The sequence below is a fragment of the Micropterus salmoides genome, unplaced genomic scaffold, assembly GCF_014851395.1.
Source record: "Micropterus salmoides isolate LMB-PRFRI ecotype aquatic unplaced genomic scaffold, ASM1485139v1 Ms_hic_scaffold_1, whole genome shotgun sequence".
NCBI lineage: Eukaryota > Metazoa > Chordata > Actinopteri > Centrarchiformes > Centrarchidae > Micropterus > Micropterus salmoides.
In genome coordinates, this window is record NW_024040040.1 from 29,511,269 (window position 1) to 29,531,342 (window position 20,074).

General features: G+C 40.9%; 1 protein-coding gene across 1 annotated transcript in view; it reads right to left on the reverse strand.

Moving 5' to 3' along the window:
- arhgef4 (Rho guanine nucleotide exchange factor (GEF) 4) overlaps positions 1–20,074 on the reverse strand; it is a 182,463-nt gene that overhangs the window by 102,276 nt on the left and 60,113 nt on the right. The window contains exon 2 of the mRNA XM_038723510.1: positions 104–4,570. Within this exon, the coding sequence (XP_038579438.1) occupies positions 104–4,570 (4,467 nt within the window). The remainder of the gene's footprint in view (positions 1–103; positions 4,571–20,074) is intronic.

Here is a 20,074-nt window from a genome sequence, read left to right on the forward strand (position 1 = left end):
ATTTTAATACAATCCCACTAAAATTGGTACTTATGATTTAGATTGTATTTTTTTAATAAAGATTTTAAACATTTCTCTGTGCATGAGAAACTTTTTTTCTTACCTCTACTTCGTTGATGGAGCCATTGGCATATAGGCTGATGTGTGACTGGCTGTCTATTCTGCCCTCGTCTACATCCAGAGGGCTAGCAGATGGTTTTATGGTTTTTGGTCTCTTAGGGGGGTCTGTCAATCCCTCCACGCTGACTGACTGGCCCAGAAGGATAGGAGAGACAGAACTGGCCCTTGCATAGAGAGGGTAGCGAAACATTTTGCGCTGAGCTGCCGGCCTAGGGCTGTTTGGTTTAGGGCTCATTGGCCGTAGGGGATGCTCAGTCAAGCCCTCACTGGCCACTGGGTGGGATGTGGTCCAGGATGGTGAAAGCTTATGAGCAAAGGTGGCTAGTGAGCTGGGGCTCAAAGGTGAGTCAGGGCTGACTGCAGAGTCATCTAAAAATTGAGGTAGGCCAGAAATACACAGTGTGGTAGGTGGACCATTTGCTGAACATTTTCTTCTCTGGCCTTCAGATTTACACCCATGGATGTTTCCCTTCCCACTAACTTGTGGAACTCCCCGCTTGAAGATGGGATCAGTGTGGCGAAGAGCTCTGAGGGAGGATGGTGACCCTGGACTGCTGAACCTGTCTCGGATTAGAGAGGATGTTAAGTCTCCAAGGTCGTGCTCAGAAGCTGTGTTGGTACATTCTCCATCTGGCACTGAAAGAGTTCTTTTAAGTATCTCAGCCTTTTTTAGCTTCCTCCAGGATAATTTGGCTTTACCAGAATCCACATCAGTGCCCACTGTGGCCTGCCCCTCATTCTCCTTATCCATCGAACGGGACTCAAATAGGCTGGAAAGGGACCTGTGTGCTTGTGCAAAACACATGCGGATGTTCAAACTGTCATTGCTCTTGCTCCTCTTGTAAGTCTGCCCATTAGGTGACTGGACTTGCCGTAGGAGGGGGTTGTCTGGGCTTGGTCCTCCATTACCCTCCCCATCACTCCCTTGGCTGACTAGCTGACGGACATGGCGAGTGTGGGGAGTAGGGGAGAAAAAGCCACAGTTCTCTTTTTCTATCTCGCAACGCAATGAGGTAATTGCTTGGTGGACTGTTTGGTTAAGAACATCACCTTTGGCAAAAACCTCATCATCTGAGTTGTCCCTCTGTGGCCCTTTCTCATCCAGAAGGGCCTCCTCCTCACCGCCTCCATCTGATGGCTCCTGGGGTACCTCCTCACTTTTGGCACCTTTTGAGCCCTTAGCCTTCCTGAAAGAAGGCATTTTAGCAAAGACGGAAAACTTAGAGCCTTTATTTCCTGAATTGTTGCCTTTTGTTTTGCTTCTCTTGTTCATTTTGTCAGGGTTGGCATTTCTGGCTGAAATAACAAAGCAAGGATCCTCCAACACATCACAGTTGCTGCTAGCTGAGGTGTATGATGCAGCATCATGGGCAACAGTCATGGGTCTACAGTGTTTTTCGCTACTATTACATAGGACTGGGTTCACCTCAGGTTCTGACTCCGCAGTTCTTAAAGATTCTTGTTCCTGCTCAGGCTGGTGGTGCGGAGTCTTGATACTGGAGATGTACCCTGAAAGGTTAACATTATCCTGAACTACCTCAGCAGGCCTCTTATTCTCGGATTCCTTCTTTGTTTCTTTTTTTAAATCATCCTCTATTGTGCTGCAATTTTCCAGTGACCGCTCAGCCTCCAAAATTGGCTCTAAACTACTGACAGCTAGCAGGTTGAGGCTGACATCAGGGTGTGAGTACCTTACTGCTCTCACCTCCTGCAGTGGAGTTGGTAAACTGATCTGTGTGTGGTCTCTGTATTCCGCAGACAGTGCATATTCCTTAAATGATTCGGATGAGCTGCCTCTTCTTCCTCTGTTAGGTAAGCTGTGATCCCCTGGTTGGCTACAATACTTCCCTTCTTTAAATTCACTATCCACTAAAAGGCCTCTACTCTCTGAACTTGGCACGAAGGACATAAGGCCTTCATTTCTTTCTGAGTTAGAATACGCTAGACTTTCTATAACAACATTATCCTCAACACTGTCTGTCTTTAGTGTTTCTAATTCATCTGCATGAGCCAAGCTTAAATGGCAACAGCTAGCAAGGTCTTTCCTCAGCAGAGAGTCTTCACAGCTACAGTTGGGAATTAAATCAGAAACTGCCTGTGGCTTGTCTAAATCTTCCAAGGGGTCAGAGGTGATATTTGTTGATGGGTCAACCAGGAGGCAAATTATTCTCTCATTATTTTTGTAATTGTTCAGGGCTGTCCCTGAGAAGCAGCCTACACCCTCCCCTCTCCTTGCCCCTTTTATACTGGCCTTGGTGTTATTGTTGGAGTCTGAGAGCAGAGAAAGAGAGGCTTGCAAGCTAGAGGAAGGTACCGGGATCTTAACTGTCTTACAGTGACTTGAAATTATGCTGAGAGCAGATTGTATGTTTGTCTGGGACACTGCCTTTTGAGGTACACCCGGGTGTTCTCCCCTAATGTCCTGAATGGACTCAGCAAGACATGTTGATGTTTTTCCTATCTCACTAGGCACATGTTGCGTAACGTAGGAATCCGAATCACTGGCAGTCGCTTTTGAGGTAACTCTTAGCTCACTGTGCTCAGAAATCTCTGTTGTGCCAAGTTGTGGTTGTCGAAGATTGACCTCGTTTACTGCTTCCACAATTTGTTCCTGGTCAAGATAAACAGGCCTTTCCTCCACTTCTCGCTCCTTGTTTTGCTGGAGAAGAGAGCAGGGTGATCCTACCCTCCGTCTCTCTCTTTGAAAGTTCTCTGATAACGGGGAGGAGGTATCCTCTGCTCCTCGTTTGGCAGAAATAAACTGATTATTTTTGAATTGGTGATGATGCAGACATTCCTTAGACCCCTTACCAGTATCAGATTGGATATGAGGTGAGTAAGGCCCTGGTTCTGCAGAGTCTGGCAGTGCCCTCACCAAAAGCTTGTCTGCCGAATGCTGCTGCCTATGAGTAGCACCCCCCTGATCCAAGTGATTAGGGATTAAATCCTGGATTTGACCTGGGACTTGCCATGGATGCAACCGTGTGCTCTGAGTTTGTTTTTCATCTGGTTGCCTCTCAGCCAGACTCTCTGTCTCCCTGTCTGAGTCTGCCAGTGGTACAGGTGAGGCTAGAGTAGAAACCTTCGGAACCACAGTCAGTTCAGTAGCACATGTATCGAATAGAAAAGAGGCTGTGGTCTGTGTAGATGATGTGATGGAGGAACCTATTTCATTTACCGTCCCAGGTGACTTAGTCCCCTCTGTTGTAGTGCCAACACACCCAAACCGTTCCACCTGGAAGCTGTCATGTGATACACTATTTGTCTTTGTACCATGTGCTTCTGTGAAGTATTGATTTGCTACAACTACTTCTGTAATTAACTGAAAGTCTGGGTATGTGCATGAGTGTGCTGCTGTACAAGGACTGTCGAATGTTTGTGCATTTATTACATCAGTTACATGTGTATCAGCTATGCATGTGTTGTCTTTACAATTACTCTCTATTTTGTGATGTGTTCCATTACAATATGTCCCCACCCTTTTGCACAATTCCCCTTTGTCCTTGCTGTGCACTTTTATATCCTGTATCTCTCTGTCTTCATTGATTATAGCCTGGTGTTCTGAATTGTGTCTTTCATTACAGTCACTGTAGCATTTATTTAAACCTATGTTTAACAGTTTATTATTCTCTGCTTTAACATTGTTAACATTACAGATTTCCTGTCTTTCTACGCCTTTTCTATCTGTGTTTGCGGTCTGTAATCTCACCTCATGTGTGCTTAGCTGTTGTTGTGTCTCCACAATTTTGTCCTCTGTAGTATCTATGTATATCATGCATGTTTCGGAGTTTATAGATTCATTCAGTCTGTTGGGATCGCTTTCTTCACACTGTGCGTTCAACTTCACTTCAGTGTCTGGTGGGCAATTTACCTTTGTGTCAAAGGGGTCTGTGTTGTGTTGGCTTTGCACATGTAAACTGTATGGACCCGTCCTGCCCTCAACTTGAGTTTCTGTGCAAATAGCCTGTAAACTGGACTGTTCTAGTTGTAGTTTCTCTGTACTTAGATGGGGGCGTAGCTTAACTGAGCACAGGTCTCTGGTGTTGAACTTCAAAGGAATATTAGAGTCCACATGGTTCTCTGGGCTTTTCCTCCTGCTACATCTGGATCGTCTAACATAAGTCTCTGGGGCGTCTCTGTGGTGATCCTTAGATGTCACTAACTCTCTCTGTCTGGCTATCCTCTGCCTGGTGCGGAAGCTGCTGTCTGTTGTTCCCCAAGCAACGTAGGTGTCCTCCAGTCCCAGCAGGGCATCCGGGGAGTCCTCCTCATCTGGACACAAATCTGACAGGTTGCTGCTGTGCCAAGAGCTGAAGTCAAAGTACTCGTCATATGTGTCACCCCCTCCTATGCCTGTCTTGCACCATTCCAGGGAGTCAGCACCCAAATCCCCATCCTCCAAACCTAACCCTTCAGAGAAGTAAGGGGAGTCTTCAAGGGCTTTCTGGGGCTGTGGAGACAGTAACGAAGAGGCGGGTGAGATAAAAATCAGTGCAGTAACACGACAGGAGGTTTAGCACAATGCCAGTAAGAATCTTAAAGCTGATCCCTATCCAACCACTGACAAGCTACATAGGAAGCAGTAAGAAGGCAACGTGTTAAATATCAATTTTAACCATCAGTCAGTCAACAAGTCCTAAAGATATAAAATATTTTTTTTAAAATACACAACATTGGTTTAAAGTCACTTAGTGAAGTACTGAGTGTTGAAACTTCCCTCTATTAAAACTAGCAAAAATTTGGATTTTCTTCGCATTTTGTGTAAGGATATATGAACTATAAATGATACCATAACTTTTGCGCATGTTCTATTTTAACTTTTTAGAAGTGAATAAAATGGACACACTATGTAAGTGTCTGTGGAAACAGCTGCTTAGCCTTGAGCCTCTGAGTGGCCGTTTCCTATGGCATCGGTTAACTGACAGCTGGCGTTGCTAGGAGACTGTCAAGTTCTGTGCTGCACTACTAACTGGAAATACTGTACATACTGTTTAGCCTATGAGGGCTGATACAAGACTTCCACGTCTTCAGTTGAAGCAATGTAATTAACAATTTTTAGCGTCCATCGGCACATTCCACCAATAAAATTACAGTACAATTTACTACATAAATGTTCTTCATGAGGTTACTGCTTTTAGCAAAATATTATGAACAGGTAGTTCTGCGCGCACACACGCACACTCTCTCTCTCTCTCTCACACACACACACACACACACACACACACACACACACACACACACACACACACACACACACACACACAGTGCCTCTGGTACATGCACATGTACACATCTTACAAACTCAGAGTTTTACTTACTCTCCAGTACTTCAGTGCATTCGCCGTATCCAGCACTAGAGCAAAAAGGCAAGCAGCAAACCAGCTAAGCACTGCTCCCATGGTGTCCCTCAAACATACACTCACACACATAACCACACACTTTGTACACACACTCACAGGATCCCCTTTTCCTGATACTACATGTCCACAGCTTCCATCTGCACTCTTCGTCCTTTGTCCCTGTGTTTATCTTCCATGATGATCAAGTATGCTTGCTAAGCTGAGTCTTAAATTACAGAGCCACCCCTTTCTTCATCTGCCTGCAGTGACTGGCCTTTACATAAATCCTTGCAGCAAGATAACTGTACACACAGGAAGAAGCTGAACTTCCCTTTTCACTGTATGTTAAAGATGTGGGGCTTCTACCGCAGCCAGGACTTAATCCAACCTCAAAACAGCAGGTACACAGTGATCTCTGTGTCTTAATAACAAGGAAAGACATTAAGAAGCCCTGCTATAAATACAAAGCTCAGGCAGTTCAGGTTGCATGACAACTCTACTTGAGGACAAGTAACCTTAATGTAAGCTAACTTAAATCACACGAGGAAGTGAATAGCTTCTTGGATTGTATATAAACAGGAGCATAGACCTTATCAATTTAACTTGTCCGGCAAACTGCCTCACTTCATCATGCAGCCTTTCGGATGGCATTAAATCACTAGACCATTACAAAAGTCAGTTCAGATTAAGAGATTAAACAATTAAATAATACATTTGTAATCACATCCACATCAGAAGCAGTCTCTACTTTTTTATTTTCTTATTGCCAGCATGTCTTATCTTTTTTTATATTAGTAGTATTTTTCTTTATTGTTTTATTATTATTTTAATAGCCTGATTTTATTTGCCTCAGTCCTGAAATGTTTTAATCCTGGTTCAACGATGTAAAGCACTTTAACTTGTTTTTTAAAAGCGCTGATTAATTAATGTACCCAGTTCATGAAATTCTTACTGTTGTAAAGTATTGTGACCTGCTAAAACATGATGACCACTGTGATTTTAGCAAAGTCTATTTATGTCCAGGTTCACTTGGACATGTAGCAGACAAATGTTCCCCACTGACTGGCTGAATACTACTCCCCTGCGCACCCAACCTCCATCCCCCTTAGCACAAGTGGCGGTACCGAATGGGAAACTCTCCAATCATTGGTTAATTCAGACATGGTCCATTCACAGACTGGCCAATGTTATTTTCTGCTAATTAATTAGAGTTGAGTGTCTTAAAGAAGCTTAAAGGCTTAGCAGAACTCCCTTTCAAGCAGATAGTGGAGTGTCTGATTGTGGCCCAACACTGACTCTTCTCTACCGTCCATGTTATCATACCTGTAGCAATCAGAGCCTTGAACTACTGGCTTGAGCACCCAGCTGACTCAAACCAACAGAGATGCTCTCTACAAGAACAACGATCACTGAGCTGGAAAATATAAGTTCTCAATTGTCCTCTGGTCTCTGCCAACATGCATACTGAAGTGAAAACTTGGGATGTCCCAAGCTCACCATGAGGCTTATATTGGTGCCGATCTGGGCATGTTTTTATTGATCATATCGGCTAAAATAAAGCAGATTATTTTGTTTGAGTGTTTCTCCTTTTCACTCTCCCTCAGTTGTTTTCTTAAGTGTGCTGTTTACTGCTGTTGTTCGGCTGGTTGAATTGTGTCCTTGAAGGACATTGGAGATCTTGATAGCACTGTAAAGACAGATTTATCAGATTCCACACGCACACGTTCTACATATACGTATATGTTACCTTCGGGGACACACTCTCTTTATCTTCAATGGGTAAAACCACTGAATTTCTGCAGTCAGATGGTTTCTGCTTTCAAGATGAGTAGAGTTTTACTTACCAAATGCAGTCATTGTTGAACAAGCGTCAGGCAGAGCTGCGTGCAGCCTCCTTAAGTCTTATTGTCATAGTGACACTGAAGTTACCAGTATGGTACCATTGCAATATACTGGCACTATAAACTGAGATGCTGCACAGAAGTGCTGGGTGAATGGGGACACACTTTAGACAAAAGACCAGTTCATAAAGGTCTGCTTGTCCAGTGAGACAAAAGCTTTGGTCCAAGTTGGGAAAAAGCAGCTTTTAGGCCAGTACTTAAGGTTAGGATTATATTAGGGTACGTCTGTAGGAAATCAATGTATGTATATGTAATAATGTTCCCAATAGTGACATAAGTAAACTTGTGTGTGTGTGTGTGTGTGTGTGTTACTATGTGTCTCAGTAACTGGTGTGTCCATCAGTAAAAGTCTCCACAAAGATGGAAAAAAACAAGTATGTCTATGCATGTGTTAAAAAGGTGAAATGTCCGCCAATCCATCCACGAATCACAACAGAGGAACAACCTGATGGAGGTTTAATCTGCTGATCTACTTGCCCTATCAGAGTACCACTCAAAGAAGACACGCTTAGTCAAAAATTGTAGGTCATACTGGTAAAATAACCATCTGCACTGGAAGGCATTTTTGAAAATGTGGATATGTAATTTGTGTGGATAAAGTAAAAAAAAAAGTCTGCATTACAGCGATTTTAAAAACTGGCAGAAATTTCGACTCCCAATTAACATTGGAGCTCAAGCTACAGGTGCTTGACGTTGTTGTTATTTATCCACCCATCCAGTGTATATAATTTTTGTATATAACTTTTGCTTTTTGTGATTAACATAAAGGGAACAACAACTTTCATTACTCTCATTATACAACTCTGTGTTGTAAAATGATAAATCTACCTTGTAAAAGTATACAGAAGTAGTAGCGAAGCCACAAAAGATCGGAAGAAGAAGCATTAAGAATAAGTATAAAGATCTGAATAACAAGCTTTGAATGCCGATTCAGACTTCCCATAAATAATTTGCTTGTAAAGTCTGCTTAATTTTGGCTCTTTTTATATATGACAAAATGTAAGTATATATTATAAATGTTTTCAAATTCTGCTACCAGGTCAGCATTGATAGTGTAGGGGTTATTTTCAGGCCTGTAAAAATTTTTGAAATGCACTGAAACCATCACCAAGCTGTGGCATAGTAGCCTATTTGCACTACTGACATGCCTGTATTTGTAAACAGCACAATACTGTTTTAGGCTATAGCCTAATTAAAATTTGAACTACAGTAAGCTATATTTTATATAGTGGTATATTATATTGTGTATTTAATATAATACACAGTAATTTAATTTGTATGATAATTTAAACTTTATATCTATGATTATACAAACGCAAATTTGATGGTAATCTGCATGAGGAATAATATATATTTTTTATAATAATCATTCAAAAAACCACAAGTGCAATAGTGCAAAAAAAAGGAGAATTAAATGTGGACTCTCTTCTAAAGGTGTAACAGTAAATTAATTAATATCAGATTATAATATTTATTTATTTAAGATCCACTCCTCCCAGTCATATTAATACGCAGATTCTTCAAGGCACAGGCTGAGGAGGTGGAGTTACAGCTATCTTCAACTCGAGTCTACTAATCAGCTCTAAACCTAAAATGCCACTTGACTCTGTTTTGCCTCTAAAAAAAGTTAATAAAACAAAGACAGTTAGCTCCATGATAAGACATGAAAATTCGCAAATTAAAGCAAATATCGCAGAAACTTGAGAGGAATTGGTGTTCCACCAAACTGGAAAATTCTTGTTTAATTTGTCAAGAAACTCTCAAAACTTATAGGAAGGCCTTCCGTAATGCCATCATTAATAGAGGAAAATAAGAACAGCCCCAGGTTTCTTGTCAGCACTGTAGTTAGAGAAACTGTGAGGAATCTTGGAGTTATCTTTGATCAGGACATGTCCTTTAAGTCTCACATTAAGCAAATTTCAAGGACCGCCTTTTTTCACCTACGCGATATTGCAAAAATCAGGAACATCCTGTCTAAAAATGATGCAGAATTGCAGATTGGATTACTGCAATTCCTTATTATCAGGCTGCTCGAAAAAGTCCATTAAGACTCTTCAGCTGACCCAGAATGCTGCAGCACGTGTTCTGACAGGAACCAGGAAAAGAGATCACATTTCTCCTGTCTTAGCTTCTCTGCATTGGCTTCCAGTAAAATCCAGAATAGAATTTAAAATCATTCTTCTTACCTACAAAGCTCTTAATGGTCAGGCACCATCTTATCTTAAAGAGCTCATAGTACCTTACTACCCCACCAGAGCACTGCGCTCCCAGAATACAGGGTTACTTGTGGTTCCTAGAGTCTCCAAAAGTAGACTAGGAGCCAGAGCGTTCAGCTATCAAGCTCCTCTCCTGTGGAACCAGGTTCCAGTTTGGGTTCAGGAGGCAGACACCATCTCCACATTTAAGAGTAGGCTTACAACTTTCCTCTTTGATAAAGCTTGTGGTTATCATTAATATTATGATTATTATCATTAACAATGTTATCACTGACATTACTATAAATATCTGTACCATTATTCATTCAGTCTGCACCAACATTACCTTCACTGTCTGTACTTCTGTGTGTATATTGTGTAGGCTGCTCCCTCCTACTCCTCCATCCCTCTCTCCCTCTTTATGGCTATCTCTCTCTCTCGCAATTTTTCTCTCTCTCTCTCCTTCTCTCTCTCCCTCACCCCAACCAGTCGAGGTAGATGGCCGCCTGCCTTGAGCCATGGTTCTGCTCGAGGTTTCTGATTCTTAAAAGAATGCCTAAAGCTTGATTTGTACTTCTGCGCGAGCCTATGCATTGGCCCCGTACCCTACAGCAAGGATTATACTTTCCACGAGGGGCTGCTAGGGTCTGCGTGACTTGTCATCAGAGTGGGTAGGCGAAGCGTTGGCGCTGTGTGGATGTCTGCATGCCTCTGTTTTTTCTTCTCTAAAAGGCACCAACCGAGAAGTAGTCCGCGTCTGTGGTGTCTGCAACTGTGCGTGTCTGCGTCCGCTTCAGAGTATATTCAAGGCTTAAGCCATAGCCAGATGTGCACCTCCCCAAAAATTTAACTACACGTCTTGGCGACACGGACCGCGAGAACTGTGACTGGTCAGCTCGGAAGCCTCGCATTTTCTTTGAGCCGATAGGAAGTGCTCCATGCTTGGAAGTAAATTTTACTAGTTTAAGGCTTCATCTTGCAGTCTGGGGATTGAACCACTCTCCTTCAGCTCTACACTCTGACCCACAGCTGCCCCATTCACCCATCACTTCTGTGCAACATCTCAGTTTATAGCACCAATATAACACAATGGCACCAAACTGCCCACTTCAGTGTTTCACTTTGACAATTAGACTTCAGAAGGCTGCACAGTCACTATGCCTGACCCTTCTTCACCAATGGCTACATTTGGTAAGTAAAACTCAACTCGTCTTGCAAGCAGAAACCATAGGACTGCAGAAATTCAGTGGTTGTAATCACTGAAGATAAAGAGAGTGTGTCCTGTATAAGTCTCAGAGTAAAGACAACCTAAGCACACGAGTATGTAAAGTAATATTTTCTACACACACACACACAGTGTTTGGAGGATACAGTCAACTGTAGTTCAGCAACAAAGCATGTAACATTTGGTGACAACAACGCCACCGGCTGAAATAAAAAATTAAGTAAATCCAGACTTTTGAACTACTGTTTTGCTGCACATTTATAAGAGCAGTGTTCTGTGTTTTTACAAAAACATAGAACATTGCTTAACGCCACTCTCTCCCGACGAGTCCAAGCATCATTGGCAATAGCTGCCAGAGTTTCTTTCTATAAGTTTCATATTGCTGTGCTGCTTCAGCAGATGCTTCAATAAATTTGATGTAGAATTGTTTGCGGTTGAAAGCTTCACTGAGCAACAAGCTACTGCCCAACACTAGCGATAATACAAAGTGGTGAGGGAGAACTTTAAAGCAGGAACTCTCACAGCAATCCTCTGCAGACACACCATTACTTACAAAATTTAGCCAGGACAAAACAAGTAGACTGGCTTTACTACTACCAGAAACAATCCTTGCAATAAGCATTTATAATCAATACCTGTCTTAGATCAGTTAGTTCATCTTCCACTCCCTTGTTTCTTTTCTTTGTCGCTTTGTCTGTAGAATCGACTGTTACCTCGGCATCCTAATGCTCCACAGAGCCAGTGTTTCTTCCTGATGGCCTGGAGATGCCACCCACACCCAGCATGGAGGGAATGTGGATGTGGGTGCTGCAGCCACACAGTTGGCTATTGTGCCAGCAGGGCTCTAGAGTTCACATACACATCACAGCCGCACACACACACACTGTTTGAATGAACACACACATACACACCCACACAGGAACATAGCTCATCTATTTTTTTCCCAAGACATTCTATTGGTTGAGGCGACCGCGCAGTGGATAAGACACATGCCTATAGTGTGGGAGACCTGGATTCAATTCCAACGGCGATATCCACCAATGTGCCTCTGAGCAAGACACTTAACCCGAAGTGTGTGACCTCTGACAAACATAGCAATTGTTAGTCGCTTTGGATCAAAGCATCACCGAAATGACAAATTTATCATAATTATATTCCTCGTCCTGCGAGGCATCATCGAAGTTGAACGTGACTTCCACTTCATTCACATGCATTTACACCTCAAACTGGCTGATGTTTACTTTGTGTATCTGACACACTTGTGTAGTGTGATAAAGATGTTGACAATGTGATGATAAAGAATTTTTAATCTGTCCAGAGAAGTGATAAACCTTTCCCCAATCCTCCTTTGCAGGACTCAATAGGCCACTAATGGAAAAGTTGAATGACAATCTATTGATTTACGACAGGCCTGCAAGGGCTCCCAGAGCATGAATAGCGAAGGGTGGGAACCAACTCTGACAAACTATTAAATATAATCACTTATATCAGTCATAGCTTGTAATAAATTAAATTGTGTGTTGGAACATTATATTTATTCATTCATTTTTGTGCCTAGTAGTTATGCGTGTAATTAGTTGTTGTTGTGTGTTTAGATTTATTACCATTTATTAAAAACCTGAATATGTGATTATTATATCCATGCTTATACTTACCTACAGAAGTGTCTGGCAGTGAATGTAGAGTTAGTTACAGCATCTCTTCTTGCTTTCCACTCCTTCTGTCTCACCTCAATCTACCACTGCTTCACTCATCACCGTCACCGCACCTTCTCCCTCTGCCTGCTCTCTGAGGTCATCCCCAAATTGTTGCCTACTGTCTGCATCTCAGCAGGGAGGAGGAGGAGCAGAAGGAGGAGGAACCTGATCTCTATTCTGGAGCCTACTTCGATTAAAGAAAGGGAGGGAGGGGATAGTGGTGGGTCTCTGGGGTGGAATGTGATACCTCAATGTACACTAAAGCTCTGTAGATATTTCATATTCCGTAAAAATCTCTTCAGGATTAGAACTGCTATGCTCAGAAGCTGACATGAAATTAAAATTTGAGGGCAGCTGATATGTTTTTACCTAGACCTCAGGAACAGCAGTAAGTTGTAAAAATGACTATGACAGAGTGACCAAAGTCAGAACTGCAGATTACACGACACACTTCGGCCCTGAAAGACTAAATTGACATCAATTTCAAAAGCAACCACTATCATCTCATCAGGACGCTGACTGAAATGGGGAATTGGAAAGACAGTGAAACAATGCAATATAGTATATAGTAGTAGTAATAGTAATATAGTATTTTGCTGTTCGTAAGTATTTGGGCAACAAAACATTGTTTGCTGTTTTGGGCCCGTTCTCCAACACACTGCATCAGAAATGAAACAATGACTATGAGAGAACATAAAAAACATAGTGTACAGGAAACCCACCAAAACAGCCCAGTATCTGAATTTGAACAAAACAAACCCTTACAGATCAGTAGTGAGGGGCTTCATGCACGGAACACAACATAGTATTAGTGAGGAGGAGGATCGAGGGGGAGGTGCAGCAGGTCAAGGGTGCACTTAGGGTCAACGGGTACAAGGAGACGCAAAAAATGATTTTCGGTCTTCAAGTCAAGAAAATTCTATTTTTGGTTAAGGTTTTTAGGTCTAACTCTTGCCCCCCAGTTTAAGGATTGATGAATATTGTGGAAGCAGTTACACACATGCAGGAAACAAAGTGGACTGACTTAATAAAGGTCTACAGTTACAGCAGCCAGATGTCTCCATTTACATCAGACACTCAATTATTCATGAGAAGAAAAGAACACAGCTGCTGCTCACTGGCACATATTGCGGCAGTCTTCTTGTGGCTACATACACACAAGCATACCTGGATGGAGTTATCCCCATAACCATTTGATTTAATAAAGTAACAGTGGATTCACTGTCTCTTCTAATGAATGGAATTACATTAAATTACCACATGCTATTTTTTATCCATGTTTTTCACAAACCTCACCGCCAGATACAATATTGATAAGGATGCACAAAAGGAGATTAATTAGCCAAGTCAATAAACATGTCAATGTAACTTATTGCAGATTTATCAGAGTCTGCCGATAATTAACAAGAACTTATAGTACAGTACAGAAATGCCATAGGTATGTTTGAGGTCTTTTGTCTGACCCATTCCATGCCCTGTTGTCTGTTGTGGAAATTATATTATTGGTGAGGGATTGAGCAAATAATTGAGTTAAAACAAACTGTTGTCTTTTTGTTAACGAAAGAGAATAAACAGAGAAGTACTACAACGCAAATTAGCTGGACCAGAGGTTCTGTCTCCTAGGACAGTCACTAACATCTGGCCACGAGCAAAGGGATGCATAATCATTTACACAGTCTAGGTTTCTATGTTTTGGGGAACAGAGATCCTCTCTCAGCCTTGAATGAACATTCCAGGAGAGGAGAGGAACAACAAGAGGGGGAAAACACCAAAATAATCTCACAGCTCTGACCTACACCCTAGTAAATGTGGACAGACTAACATACGGAGTATAGAAGAAGGAAAGGTTTAAAATAAAAAACACAATACATACATATCTATAAGCCATAACAATAATAGTTAATAATAATAGTAAAAGATCATAAATAAAAGATTAAATGTAAGAGGACACATTGTCCTATCATGAAATTAGATTATTGTTCTTCTCTTTGCTAAATGATAAATTGCAAAATGGAGGAAACTAGTGAGCAATGATGAACAGATAATGACACCATCATGATGCATTCTGAGAAGTAATGTATGGAAGCATTTTGGATCCAAAACCATAGGCGAAAAAAAAGCAGAGGCACCTGAATGAAAAGAACAATGCTAATCCTACAACATAGTTTATGATTATGATTTGTCTTTACAGCTGAGAAATGATGTTGACATGCCACAAAGGGCCACAGGATGTTGGGTTTTCTCAAAAGATAGTTTTTTGTGGATTTTTGCCGCTAGTTCTGATAGGACAGGTGGAGAGAGACAGGAAACGGGGGCGTGAGAGAAAGGGGACAACACGCAGCAACGGGCCGCGGGCTAGATTATGGAAATCTTATGGATTTCGATCAGACTAGATGCCTTGTGAAGCATTGCTCCCTCTCACAGATTGGAATTAGGTTGCAATTCGGAGTGTGTCTCTTTCCAGTGAAATTCTGTCACAGGACTGATTTTGCAATCTCTCAGTGGTTTTTGATGGGATTAAGTGGCCCCAACAGTGATAATGTAGCATATAGCTTTGCTCTTTTATATAATGGTTGCATCACAAGATTAAGTCTTGCGGGGTGTAAAGCACTTTGGGAAAAATGCAATATAAATGTAGCTATTTACCATTTTAGGCATCCACAGCTGTTATGTTTTTCTTGAAAATAGATGTATACACAGGTGACCTAATGCATACTCTCATATCTACATACACTCACCAGCCACTTTATTAGGTACACCTGTTCAATTGCTTGTTAACACACATGGCTTATCAACCAATCAAATGGCAGCAACTCAATACATTTAGGCATGTAGACATGGTCAAGACAACTTGCTGAAGTTCAAACCGAGTTCAATCCACTGCCTGGCCTCCAAAACTGCGATTGTTTTTAATTTTGATATCAATGATGCGTCTTCCTTTTAAGAAGGAAAAGCTCCTTTGCACCTCTTTATGAAAACTAATTAAAGTGCTTTGTATTTAGTGTTGGCATGTTTAAGCTGTTCTCTGCTGGACAACACTGAAATGCAATACTTTTTTCTGTAATTTTTATTAACCAAAGACAATCACAATGACAGTCCAAATGAAAAAACAATAATTTGGTTATGAAAGACAAAGGATTAAATGACACAGCAAATCCAACATAACAATTTAACAATGCTATTTTTCTTTCCTTAACCTTTTCTATTTAAACCCTAACTCCCTCAGGAAAAAACAGATACCACACACACACAGAGGTTCTCCAAGCAGGATTAACAACTATTAGCATGAAGCAGGATTAACAACTATTATCATGAACTTCATATTCACTTTCTATTCTTCCTGACTACATTACAGAATTGCTGGTTGAGTTTTTTTGTTTATTTGATTACAGCCTAATCTACCACTGAATTAAATTGAATTAAATAGCAAAGCAGAGTGAAGGCGAGAGAAGCCTCTTAACACACTGTGATTGACACTGAAGTTTGATTGACAGTGCACATCTAATTGTAAGTAACTAATATGCAAACAAAACAAAACAATAAAGCTTTTCCTGTGATTTGTGGGCAGAACAGTCAACATGAATTAGTGAAAAGCCCATTCGTTTTGCTAACTGTCCACAGTCTGCAGTGAAAACAGAGCACTTCACTTTGTAACAAAGGCTTCCATTCACTGCTCACACAAGGCTAAACAGGCAATAATCTGTTTTACCCCAGAGCAACAGCACAAGGGCAGCATAGCTAATGAGCTTAAATTCATTCATTTCAAATGTCAGAATACAGTGAAGACGCAGACTGCTGATGTAAAAACAAGATCAGCAAGAGGACTATTATCAGTCATCCCATTTCTCCATTATTTTCTATAGCATCATAATGCTGTGCAGGAGACATGATCAACACAGCCACAGAACCCACTGAAAGCTTTTAAAAAACGTTTTTTTTGATTGCTTAAACACTATAACCAGGCCTTTGAACTAAAATTTCAAAACCATAACCCAAAGGACACCCATTTCTGTAAACTATAAACACTTGATGACATTGACATTGGTGCAATAGTCTGTATATCCTAGGCTAATATGGAATTTTTATGTATGTATTTTCTATTTATGTATTTCCTTGTATTGCGTACTTCATGATGTGTTATATGGACCTGTGTCTGTAATAAAGTTATTACATTACTATTCACCGTTTTGACACATGATCTAGATTTGTTGAACTATTTGTTGTTTGGTGTGTTGTACTGTACTGTACACTAAGTAAGGAATAAAAAAATGTGCAAATGTATTTGTTGTTTTTTTGTTGTCTTCATCATGTAAACAGGTTTTTGAGGGGGAGAACCACAAGCAACATTACCAGTTTTTGTAGTATTGTTTTGAATTTATCTCACCAGCGTGCAAGACTGTGTTGTAGTGTATGTGTTTTTGTGTGTTATGTAGGAGGGCAAAGTTTGGTGTTTCAGCTAGATTGAAGGGTTAAGCAATCGAGAAAAACTGTAATCAACTGAGTCAGTGTACTGAAGAAGGGACAGATAAAATAGATAGAAGGTTTGTGAAGTGATTCCATAGTACCTTGGAGGAGTGTTATTAGTATTTTTGAAATTAAAAAACACCATAGTTTATTTTTATACATGCTGTGGCTACCACACTTAAAATTAGGGAATGTGGTATCTTATTTAAAAATACATTTTGATTTAACTTTACCCATCCCTGTCTGTTTCTATCACTGTCAAATCTGGAAAGTGACTACTGTTTAGTTTGTGCACTAATAAAGGAAAAAATGACATCCTTAAACTTATCTAACAAAAATAAAAAACAAAACAAAATAGGACATCTTTAACAGCAATGATATATCATGATGGCATTTAAATGGACTGAATCTAATTTGTTCCCTCAAAATGATGTTTAAATTTAAAATCAGGCAAGACAGTGTGTCTGCAGGTCTCCTCTGTGGAGTCGCTTCCGGTGCAGGCTCAGCTCTCAGGGCAGCGCCACTGTCACAGGATATGCACTCACAATCGTGTGGACACTTCCGGAGGTAGCGACTTTTGACTTTATTTAATTAGTTACACATTGTAACGTGAAAACAATGAATTCTTTATACGTAGCACACTGATTTTGGCTATTCTCTCTATGTAGCATTACTTTAATGTGGGTGTCTCACATCTCTAGGTTTTGATGGAGCATTGGATAAGACACATGCCTTTGGGGTGAGAGACCTGGGTTCAAGTCCGCAGTGACACACCAATGACACACCACAATCCCTGAGCAAGACTTTTAACCCCTAGTTACTCCAGAGGTGTGCAAACTGACATATATAGTAATTGTTAGGGTTGGGTATTGGATGAAGCAGTCCTACACATGAAACAGCTGTTGTTTGTTATTATAAAGATACCAATTATAAAAGACAAAGAATATGGGTGAAAGAATGGATTAGCACACACAGGTAGCAGGGATCGTCTGAGCTACAGAGAGAGCTGGAGGTGAGTAAAAAGTGTTTTGCTGTGAAAAAGAAGCTGTCTGCTCTGCCAGGTGCCTGCTCTCATTGGCTGGATGTGGATGTCGAGTCGGCCAACTCTTCCAGATATTTGGCATGCTAGATATCTGGCAGATGTTGGCGATGTGTCAGAAATGTGCCGGGGAGCCGTTTTGATGCGTCGTTGTGGAGTTCACACATAACAACTGCCGACCGCCGATCGATTGCCAGTTGATCAATATTATTCTTGGTGATTTGAATCATTGTACACTGTCATCAACACTGAGAGACTTTTATCAGTACATTACATGCCCGACTCTGGATCTGTCCTACAGTCAAAGACGCATGTAAGTCCATCCCTCTTCCGCCCTTGGGCTCGTCCAATCATAACTGTGTGCATCTCATCCCTGTATATCGCACCGCGCTGAAGAGAGGCAAGGTGACAAATATACAGGTGAAGGTCTGGACGGAGGATTCCCGCCTGACTCTTCAGGGTTGTTTTGATTACACCGACTAACAGATGTTTGAGGAGTCATGTTCTGATATTGATGAACTGACTGATGTTGCTAATAGCTGGATATCTTATTATGTCTTATTAACCCTTTCTTTAATAAGCAGAGTGTGATTAAATGTTTTAAAGGTTGTGGACCCAGGAAAAGCCCAGGAATTATATTTTCTAACTGTCACTTACACAGCAGAGAGTACCATCTATATGGAAGAAGTCTATTGTGGTGCCCGTTGCCAAGGGACACCACTCCCAAGCCCTTAATGACTTTCTTGGTAATGAAGTCATTCAAAAAATTGGTTAAAAAAGAGCTCTCTTGAGTGCTTTCTGGAACCTTTTCAGTTTGCTTACAGGACGAGGAGGGGGGTGCAAGACGCTACCATTACTCTCCTCAACCTATTATATAAACACCTAGAAGGTAGCGGGAACCATGCTAGAATTCTTTTGGTTGACTTCTCATCAGCATTCAATACTATCCAACTTCATATTCTAGTTGAGAAGCTAGTTAATAATTTTAAGGTGGATTTAAGTATTGCAGGTTGGGTCCTCGACTTTCTCACTAACAGAACGTAGTGTATAAGGGTGAACGATAAAATGTCTAGTGTGTTAAAATTATCCACAGGCTTTCCTCAGGGGTGTGTTCTTTCTCCTCTCCTGTATATTCTATATACAAATGATTACCGAAGCCATTATGACAACAGTCACATTATTAAGTTTGCTGATGACTCTGTAATTGTTAGCCTTCTCAGTGATGATGAAACCGGTCATGGTTCAGTTGTTAACGATTTTGTTTCCTGGTGTGATCAAAATTTCTTACAACTTAATGTTTCTAAAGCAAAAGATGTGTATAGATTTTCAGACGTTCCCATCCAGCCACAACGAAAAGTGTTGTCAAAGGACAGGCAGTGGATATGGTCACTAATTATAAATATTTGGACACTATGATTGATAATCGTTTGAAATTTGATTATAACGGTGAATAGGGCCAGCAACGCCTTTTTTGTTTAAGGAAACTTGCTAAATTTCAGATTGACAACACTCTAATGTAACTATTCTATAGAGCTTTGACTGAATCTGTCATTTCATTTTCCATTATCTGCTGGTATGGTAACCTTGGAATCAAAGAGAAAAATGCCCTGGCTAGGATCACTAAAGTAGCCAGTAAGATAGTGGGAGTTCAGTTTAGCGGTCTGAACCATAAATTCATTAAGCGTGTGCTTATAAAAGCAATGGCTATTCACTCAGATAGTGCCCATCCTCTTAACTTTGAGTATACTCTTCTACCATCTGGCCTGTGCTTAAAAGCCCCTATCACCAAAAAAAAAAACAGGTATAAGAACTCCTTCATCCCTGTCTCCATTCAAGCCTCAAACACCAATAGCAGAAGGAGGTAACCACCTTATTGATTGATGTTAGGGAGATGGTTGATGACAATCATGTCAAAGAGATCGGGGCAACTATGTATCGGTTTTGGAATGTCCTGAGATGTATTATATCCTATCTGTGGTATCTTATCTGCAGTGGTTATATTTTACCTAAAAGTTGCGAAAATGTCATACTGGTAGTATGGGATAATTGTTATAGTGCAGAAGGTTAGTGGTGTGATATATTGGAATAGACGTA